A 9,722-nucleotide genomic window follows, 5' to 3' on the forward strand; every position below is an offset into this window, starting at 1 on the left:
GATTTCTGAGTTCGAGCCCAGCCTGGTCTACAGAGTGAGTTCCAGGACAGCCAAGGCTACACAGAGAAACCCTGTCTTGAAAAAACAAAAACAAACAAAAACAACGACAATAACAACAACAACAAAAAAAAACAAGAAAGAAAGAAAGAAAGAAAGAAAGAAAGAAAGAAAGAAAGAAAGAAAGAAAGAAAATGAACTGAAACCTCACTGCGGTAGAATGTTTTCTATGGCCCAATGGCATGTGCACATGCATGTGGCACTGGCCCATGTGGTGACCACCAGAAAATCTAGCCATGAACAGGCACCCGGAGCTGCAGGGCTGTTTTGTGTAGAGAGACAGGGTGAACACATGCGCGCGCGTCAGAAGTGTGCAAGGTGTGTGAGAAACTTTAAGTGTCTGTGTGCACGGACGGGTGTGCGGAAGCTTGTTTTAAACCAAGTGTGCAACGATGCCTTTTGTAAACTGTTAAGAAGAAACGCGCCAGGTCTGGTGCGTGCGGTCACTGGGGATGCTGAGCCAGGGATGCTGAGGCAGCCTTGAGGACTTGTGGCGCAGACACTGCGCGCGCACGTTCGGCGGGAGCCCTGGGTGAGCCTCTCACAGCAGCCCGAGAGGCTGCAGCGCTCGTGCGGTCCCCCTTGGCGCGCGCACGCGTGCGCCGGCTGAGCAGTGACGCACGGGCGAGTGCGGGAGGGTCCGGTGCGGCGAGCCCGGGGCAGGCAGAGGGAGGCCGGCGCGCAAGGTGGGAGGCTGCGTGCGCATGCGGACCCGCACGGGGCCGGTGCGGCGACACGGCGGGAGGACCAGACAGTGCGCCTGTGCAGCCCGCGCATCCCGATGGAGCGCGCCGGTGGGAACGGCGGTGGCGGTGGGAACGGCGGTGGTGGAGGAGCCGGAGCCCCCTCGGAAGGGGCTGCCAAGGGCTCATCGCTGCTGCCCCCCAAGTCCGCGGAAGCGGCCTCCGGGAGACCCTCCCAGTCCACCCCGCGGTCCGCAGGTAAGGGCCGGGGAGCGCCCGGGCAGGCCGCGCTGAGGACCCCCGGGGGGGGCGGGGCGGCCAATGGCTGTCGCCTGGGCGCCCTTTCCCGTGCCTAGGTCAACCAGCCACGGAGGGCCTCGGGCTGTGTCTCTCTTTCGGCAGGTGGCGGGATCCCCTCGGGCTTGGCGTGGGTGCGTGGGCGAGTTTGTGTGGGGGTGGTGGCTGAAGAGCGGAGGAGCGGGTATCCTTTACCACGGCTGTCCCCGGAGTGGGGGTTGTGTGATAGCGACCCTGTGGGTGCGGGGGCCCGCTGAGGTGTTTGGATTACAGGGATTGCGGCTGGCTCGTGGCTCCCACCCTCCATCCTGACTAAGGCGCACAGACGGAAAATCCACAGCCAGCCACCAAGGTGGCTCAGCTTTGCGGTTTCTCGGCCTCTTGGGGGTTGGGGAAATACTGTCGCATTGCCCGAGGGGCAGCGATGGTTCGCAGAGGGAGCAGGGCCGCACGCGACTGCTGCGATGACGACCCCTCCCCCCCCTTGAAGTCGCTAAGGTAGTGGTTTCCCTACTGGGGCGTCTGGCCCCGCCGCTGCCCTTTCTGTTGCGTGACAGCTTGGCGATTGAGTGTCCTAGTCCACGGGACTGCAGCTGAGAGCTGTCGCCTGGGGTGTGGGGATGCGGATCCCCGTCCCTTCTAAGGCCCAAGGGGACGGAACATGGTGAGGACGCTGGGAAGAACGTGCTAAGCGCCTGCGTCTTCTGGTTATGGGGCTAACCTTCTGTGTACTTGCAGGTGGTGCGGAGGTATACGCAGTGAGGAAAAGGATCTCATTCCGATTTTCCAGGCGACATTTTTAAAAAATGTTAATCATGAGAACTAATTTTATTTTTTATCTTTCATTGCAGTTTAACATTCGAACGAAAAGAAAAAAAAAACTCTCACACAATTTGTAGTATTTGGGAATTATTGCATCGTGGAGTATTTCATATAAGGTGGAGGGGGAAGGAGGAAGGACATCAAATGAGTGGGCGGCTTCTGGGTTGTTTATGTGTTTCTTCGTTTTGACACAGGATCTGGCTCTTTACCTTACGTTGATCTGGATTCCAGTGAACCTTCAAGTCACCATGACCAGCTTGCAGATGTGCCTTAGTCGCTTGAACAGTTCCTTTTGTTGGGATAGAGGGGACTATCTTACTGGTCTGTCTGTTGCATCATTCATAGAAGGGAAAGGACAGCTAAATTGATTTCTAGTTTGTGTTATCGTGTGTTATTAAATGCACAGCTTAGTAAACCATTACAGGAGAGTGATAATACCTGCCATTTAAGTCTATTCTTACGTTTTCATTCCTTTTGCTTGAAAAACTCAGGCCATATCTGATATGAACCCAGAACCCACACATCAGAGTCAGCTCTCTGTGGTAAAGGGGATCCCATGCAGTAAAACATTAGATGTTGTTTGAGTTTACATTTTTTTATTTGGTGGGATTTGAAATAATAGATTATTTAGATGTTTCTTGTGGTAGAGAGAGGGCTGTATTGTCGGATGTCCAGATTATCTGGGATTTTAATTAACTTGAAGGAATTTAAGGGGGCATTTCCTTTTCCTATTGCTCAGTTGAAATGTGAACACTAGTTTTATTTTAGAATTCCTAAAATAATTCTAGGTTTTAACTATATAGCCTGTTATAACCATTTAGAGGTCATTCTTAATAGTTATGTGAAAGAAAACAATTTTTTAAACTTTATTTTAACAGGAGTGGGATGGACACAGGTTTATGTGATGCTAAATAACCCATATTGAACATGAATTCATGTTCCCGTTCCCCATCACCAGCATTTCTGAGTAAAGTTTGATTTTTCTTGTGTGTGTGTACTTGTGAGTTGCGGTTTCCTGTGGCTGTGTGGGGGTGGTCTTGTAGAGTTCACAGGTTTAATTTAGGTCTCATTCCTCAGGCACTTTCCGTTTGGTTTTTTTTGAAGCTAAGTCTCTGACTGGCTTAGAACTCAGGGTTTTGGTCAGACTGGCTTGTCAGGGAGCCCCAAGGACCCACCTTTTTCAGGCTCCCCAGTGCTAGTTTACAAGCATGTTCTACCATGTTGAACTTTTTCATGGGGTCGGGTTGGAGCTTAGTACTTGCATGACAAGGACTTTACTCACCAAGCTTTCTTCCCAGTCCCATTTTTAATGTTTTAAAGATTTATTTGTTCATGTATTTTATGTATAGGAGTGCTCTGTCTTCTCGCACACCAGAAGAGGGCATCAGATCCCAATACAGATGGTTATGAACCACCATGTGGTTGCTGGGAATCTCTGGAAGAGCAGTCAGTGCTCTTAACTGCTGAGCCATCTCTCCAGCCCAAAGGGGTGGGGGTGGGGGGCTTGCTTTTTTTTTCCTTTTTTTTTTTTTTTTTTTTTTTTGAGACAGGGTTTCTCTGTGTAGCCCTGGCTGTCCTGGAACTCACTCTGTAGACCAGGCTGGCCTCGAACTCAGAAATCCACCTGTCTCTGCCTCCCAAGTGCTGGGATTAAAGGCATGCAACACCACTGCCCAGCAGGGGCAGAGGGTTTCTTAATTATACTTATTGTAGAACCATTTAATGAATGGCTCTGATACTAAAACTAGTTCTAAAGATGAGGATATAGCTCAGTGGGTAGAGTGCCACCTAATACGCTTAAGATTACCTACAGGAAAAAATAGATTTTTAGTTGTTGCTCTATTCACAATAGCTAGGATATGGAACCAGTTTAGATATTCATTAACAGATTAGTGGAGCTAGGCATAGTACATACCTGTAATCTTAGGAGGTAGAGGCAAGAGGTCAGTAATTCAAAGCCACTCTGGGCTATATAGCAAGAAAACCTGGACTATAAGAGACGACTCTTTCTTTAAAAATGAACAAAACAAGAACATAAACTTTGGGAGAATAAAGAGAACACTCATACACACAGTGGCATCTTACTCAGCTATAAAGAAAAAAATGAAATTACATTTTCAGAAAATGGGTGGAGCTAGAAAGCACTATGTTAGGTGAAGTAGCCTAAACTCAGACAGGTACCACATTTCTCCAAGATTCTGGGCTTAGATTTAAATTTTACATATGTGTATATGTGAGTATGGGTAGAGGTCATAAAAGGGGAGAAACTTAGGGGGACAAGGAGCAGCAAAGTAAGTCATACAATAGATGTGACTAGAAGCAGAATTCGTGTTAAGGAGCGGAGGGAGCTCAACAAAACAGTGGAGGAGCTGCAGAGATGGGTCAGAAATTAGGACATACTGCTCTTGCAGGGGACTGGAGTGCTATACAATTGCCTTTAACTACATCTCCAGGAGGTCTGACACCCTCTTGTGGCCTCTTTGGGCACTCAAATTCCTACCTATACACAGGATTAAAAATGAAAATAAAATATTTTAACCTACCATCACACCCAAACTATGAAAATACCATAATTAAATCTATTATCTTGTATGCTAATTAGCAAAATTAGTATTTAAGTTACCAAAAAGCTATTTTTTATGTATTATAATTAAAAATAATATACATGTGAATTAAGTATATCAAGGTTGGTACTGTAAAATTAGAACATTGAGTGTAGATTGCAGGTGATACCAGCCTTTGTACTTTTGGGAGTAATGATGAGTCCGTGTATTTAATCCTCACAACAGTCTTTTTTTTTTTTTCTTTTTTGAGGCATTGTCTCACATAGCACTTTCTGGCCTCACACTTTCTATATAGGGAAGAGTATGTTTGAACTTCTGATTTTCCTGCCTCACAAGTTATGAGATTATAGAAATAGGCCAGCACACGTAGGTCATGTGTTCTGGAGATCAAATCCAGGGATTCATGCATGCTAGGCAGGCATTCTACTAACTGAGCCACATCGCAGCCCCCTCAGAAAAGGCTTAATTTTTTTTCATAGTTAGGATCAAATCCAAGACTTTATGCATGTATGTCCATGTTCTATACCAATTTACATTCTCCACTCCAGATAAATCTTAAGTCATGAGCTGTTTTTTTTTTAACACATTCTCTTGGGTCTGGGGCTATTCAGTTTAGTAGAGTGGTTACCTAGTATGCACAAAGCCTTGACTTCATTACTCAGCACCACAAATGCTAATTCATCCTAGCTGCTTGAGGTCTTCTTATGTGGGACCCATTACTAATAAGACTTCATTTGTATTATTTGAACTACTGTTCCTAAGGATGCATGGAGTCCTCTGGGGACTACAAAAGCAGAATAGTTGGAGATATTTGAACTTATAAAATATAATGTCATATTGGTGATGCAAGTGGTTAAGTGGCTTTTCCTGAGGTGTTGTAGGACATGGCAAGGAAATACCCTTGGGTGTTCCCCCAGCTACAAGGTTTTCAACTATTGAAATCCTGTGCTTGTTTCACTTACCCACCAGAGATGCCTTCCTTTTAGACATTTCACTTCTGAGAATGAAATTACCCAGTATGCTATTCTCCTTAGTGCTTCTAATGTAACCTTAGTGTAGCAGGTGAGGAGCACATGCCTGTTTGAGTCTGCTTAAATACCGTTAATGAGCACATCACCATCTGCTATTCATTTTCATGTTAGGCTCTGTTGGTGTCCCATAGGTCTTGTGTTTAAGCCTAAAGTGCCTCCTTCTCCTCTTTCCCTTTAGGTATTTACTTCCTTTAGGTTTTTTTTTTAGGTTTATTTATTTATTATATATAAGTACACCATAGCTGTCCTCAGACACCCCAGAAGAGGGCATCAGATCTCCTTAAGGATGGTTGTGAGCCACCATGTGGTTGCTGGGAATTGAACTCAGGACCTTCAGAAGAGCAGTCAGTGCTTTTAACCTCTGAGCCATCTCTCCAGCCTCCCCTTTAGGTTCTTTTGTCAAGAATTAATGAACGTTATTTTTAAAGATTTGTGTGTGCTCAAACGGAAATGTGTGCACAGGTGGATGGGTGCCCTTGTATGTATGTCCAGATACTAGGAGAAACATTGGGTATTGTTTTCTGGCCACTTACTCCTTTGAGTCAGGGTCCTTCCCTGAACCCAGACTTGTATTTTTTTCAGCAAGGGTGGAAGTCAGCGAGCCCCATTAGTTTTCCTGTCTCTGACCCCTTAGAACTGCGATTACAGGTGTATATAGAACTCCTGGATTGTTACATGGATGCTGGGATCTAAACTCTGGTCTTCATGTTGCATAGTAGCAAGCACTCTTAATCACTGAACCATCTCTCCAGCTCTGAATTTCCTCCTGTTTATGCTTGAAGTAATTCTGCCAGTGTTATAGTGACTTTCCCGTCCTCTAAGTCAATACTGAGTCAGTATCCACTGTTGTCAACCGACCTGAATAGATTGAGGTCCACGCCATTTGGGGATGAATGATAGATCTCTCCTTATTTGTCACCCCAAATAAATTATTTGACATCAGTAAACTTCAGTTTTCGCACTTTTTTCATTTGACAGTAAGGGATAGAATCTTACATTATAAGCCCAGGCTGGCCTAAAACAAAGCATTTCTCCTGCCTCAGTTCCCTAAATGTTGAGATTACAACACGAGTAACCATGACTACCTTACCTTTCTCACTTTCTTTTTTGTTTGCTTTTGTTTTCAGACAAGGTCTCTGTTTTGTAGCCCAGGCTAGCCTTGAGTAGCTAAAGCTACTAAAGCATGATCTTCCTGCCTTCTTATCCCAGGTGGTAGGATTACAGGCGTATGGCACCATTCCTGGCTCTCAACTTTTTTGTTTTTGAGATTATGCCTCATTCTGTCTCCCAAACTGACCTTGAACTTGTGGCAATCATCCTGTCTTAGCCTTGTGAGTACTGTGATTACAGGTATATGCCATCACCCCTGGTTTATTATCTCCAATTTTATTTATTTATCTATTTATTTTGGTTTTTTCAAGACAGGGTTTCTCTGTATAGCTCTGGCTATCCTGGAACTCACTTTGTAGACCAGGCTGGCCTCAAACTCAGAAATCCGCCTGCCTCTGCCTCCCGAGTACTGGGATTAAAGGCGTGCGCCACCACGCCCGGCCTTATTATCTCCAATTTTAAAAATATTTTTTGTATGGGAGTTTTTCCTGTATGTATATTTGTGTATCATGTTCATACCTGGTACCTTTGGTGGCCAGAAGAGGGAGTTGAATCCTCTAGAACTGTAGTTGCAGACAATTGTGAACTGCCACCATGTGGGTATTAGGACATGAACTCTAGTCTTATGGAAGAGCAGCAAGTGCTCTTAACTACTGAGCCATCTCTCCAGCTTTTCTTATCTTACCTTTAAAATAGACTTATGGACAAACATGAACCGCAGAACACTACCTTCAGGATGATGCAGGGACTATCTGTCTAGGAAGTCCTTGAAGTGGTTAGCCATGATTAATTGTGTACATCTTCCTGCTAGGTCATTAGCTTAACAATTCTTGGGTCCAGTTTTAGGTGGGTCTTTCAGTGCCACCTAGTGCAGAAGGTAGCTGGTTGACTATCCTACCCTTCTTTGGGGTGTGTATGCACAGCAGGTCTGTAACTAATGTTTGTCAGCTGTTTTCTACAACAATCTACACTAGGGTGAATGTTCAGTGATTATGTGTTAGATTATAGAAGTGATAGAGAAACTTAAAATAGTGGAACTACAAGTCATGTGGTCTGATGTCTGTTGAGGTTTTCCTGTGCTTCTCAGGTAATTATTGTCTAATTGAATTAAATTATTTGCTCATTCTTAGTAACCCCAAACTCATAAAACCAAGTACTCTGAAATAAAAGAGTTTATTGATCCATTACTAATGGTAACCAAAAGGAAAGGAGTAGCTCGGCGACAAGTTCCCTTAAGCAATAAGCAGCAAGACATGTAGGCAGTAAGGAAGATCTAAAGGCAGTAGAGCTGGAGAAAATGGTGCAGCAGTTAAGAACCCAGAGGACTATAATTCAGCTCCCAGAATCCATATCAGGTGGTTGCCAACCACCTGTAAGTTCAGCTCCAAGGGATCCAATGCCCTCTTCTAATCTCTGAGGAGTGTGCACATAAACACAGACAAAGAAGGGTACTTTGTAAAGGATATTTGGGAAAGGTGCAAGTTATTTAAATTGAGTCTACATTGATTGTTGCCAAGAAAATAATTGCCTCCTTATTGACTGAGACTGTAAGCAAGACTGCTATAGCATATTATAATATTATAGTATATTATTTGGTTAATGTTTTTACATGCATTTAATAATGTAAATTGTTTTTTTCAGACAGAGTCTTGCACTTACTGTCTAGCTGAAGCTGGCCTCTGACTCTGACTCTCCTGCTTCTACCTCTCAAGTGCTGGGATTGTGGCTTGTGCCATCATGTCTGGCTATACGATTTATTTGAGTACTCCATCTTTCCTCCTTTATATCCATAGTTCCTTTTGTAATTACATTTAGGATATCTCAATTTAAACTATATCAGAATATTAAACCCCCCTTTTAATAGTGATAACATTGCTTATAGGCAAGTTTCTTGATGTCTTCTCACCTGCATGTCTTCCCTCCCCATCCCCAGAGTAGAAGACGGCAGGGCTGGGGGCCACCAACAGGAAGTTCAGTAAAGTCCCTAGGGAGTCAAATAGAGTGGGATTGGGTAGTGTAGGCTGAAAAGTATCCCCAAATCAGTTATTCATTTGTTTTATTTTAAAGAGCTTGATTTTTTAAAAAAAATACATTATTTTCTATTATGTGTCTTTCTTTGTGTGTAGGTATGTACATGTGAGAGTGCTGGTGCCTATGGATGCCAGAGGCATCAGGTCCCCCTGGAATTGGAGGTACAGATGGTTTCATGCCACCTGATGTCAATGCTAGGAATAGAACTCAGGTCCTTTGCAAGAGCTATGTGGTCTCTTAAACCTCTGAGTCATCTCTCTAGCCCCAGTTCATCCTCTTTCAAAGTTGCATTTATCTGTTTATATTCATAGTGTTGAGCATTGACCACAGGGCCTTGTCTGTGCTAGGCAAGCACTGCACTCCCCAGACTTCAGAGTTGCTTTAAACTCATGGTGGCACACACCTTTAATTAGCACTCAAGAGGCAGAGGCACAGTTCCTTAAGACTATTTTTGGTCAGACAGACTTTGAAAGACAACTTCCTCCTACAAATAAGACAAAACCTGAGGTTATTGCTGAGTTTAGAAACTTACTCTGACCCTTCCCTCTAATCTTTTGTGAAAAGAATTGTGCCAGAAGAAGAAATAGGAGATGATTAAAGGTGACTGGGTACTGTGGACTGGTGAGGAGAGAGATTGATTATTGTTGTCTTTGCATCTCAGGAGGCCATAACCTTGCTATGTGAGGTCTGTTGTCTTATTAACTGAGGCCATGCCTGATATGGGCTCTGAATTCCTCCACATCTGCCCCTTAAGTCAGTGTGATAGGATTTTCTAGTGGGAAGCATTTACTTTCCTTTTGCCTAGAAACATGTCCCCGCCTTAAAAAGCCTTGTGAAATTCAGACTGTTATTGAGGCTAAAGAAAATGAATTTATGAGTGAATGAGAAACTAAACTAAACTAAACTAAACTAAAGCTACCTCACCGGCCCCAGAATTTGTTGTCTTTTGTTTTTATTTTATATCCCCTGCTTCCACAGATAGATGATTCATCATGCTCCTTTTTCAAAAGACTTGTGCTTCCCACATCTATACAGATCTTAAAATCTAGCTCTCTTCTTCTTCTTCTTCTTCTTCTTCTTCTTCTTCTTCTTCTTCTTCTTCTTCTTCTTCTTCTTCTTCTTCTTCT

The 9,722-nt window shown here is 44.1% G+C and overlaps 1 protein-coding gene across 5 annotated transcripts in view; it reads left to right on the forward strand.

Annotated features, from left to right (window-relative positions):
• The first annotated feature begins 711 nt into the window (after positions 1-711).
• Positions 712-9,722, forward strand: part of Map7d2 (MAP7 domain containing 2) — a 79,242-nt gene continuing 70,231 nt past the window's right edge. For 4 of the 5 annotated variants that reach the window (XM_021188008.1, XM_029534415.1, XM_021188009.1 and 1 more), the window contains exon 1: positions 712-998. In XM_021188008.1, coding sequence (XP_021043667.1) covers positions 839-998 — 160 coding nt within the window. In that variant the 5' untranslated portion in view covers positions 712-838. The remainder of the gene's footprint in view (positions 999-9,722) is intronic. The other variant, XM_029534414.1, reaches the window with a different exon arrangement.

Source organism: Mus pahari, chromosome X (assembly GCF_900095145.1).
Source record: "Mus pahari chromosome X, PAHARI_EIJ_v1.1, whole genome shotgun sequence".
NCBI lineage: Eukaryota > Metazoa > Chordata > Mammalia > Rodentia > Muridae > Mus > Mus pahari.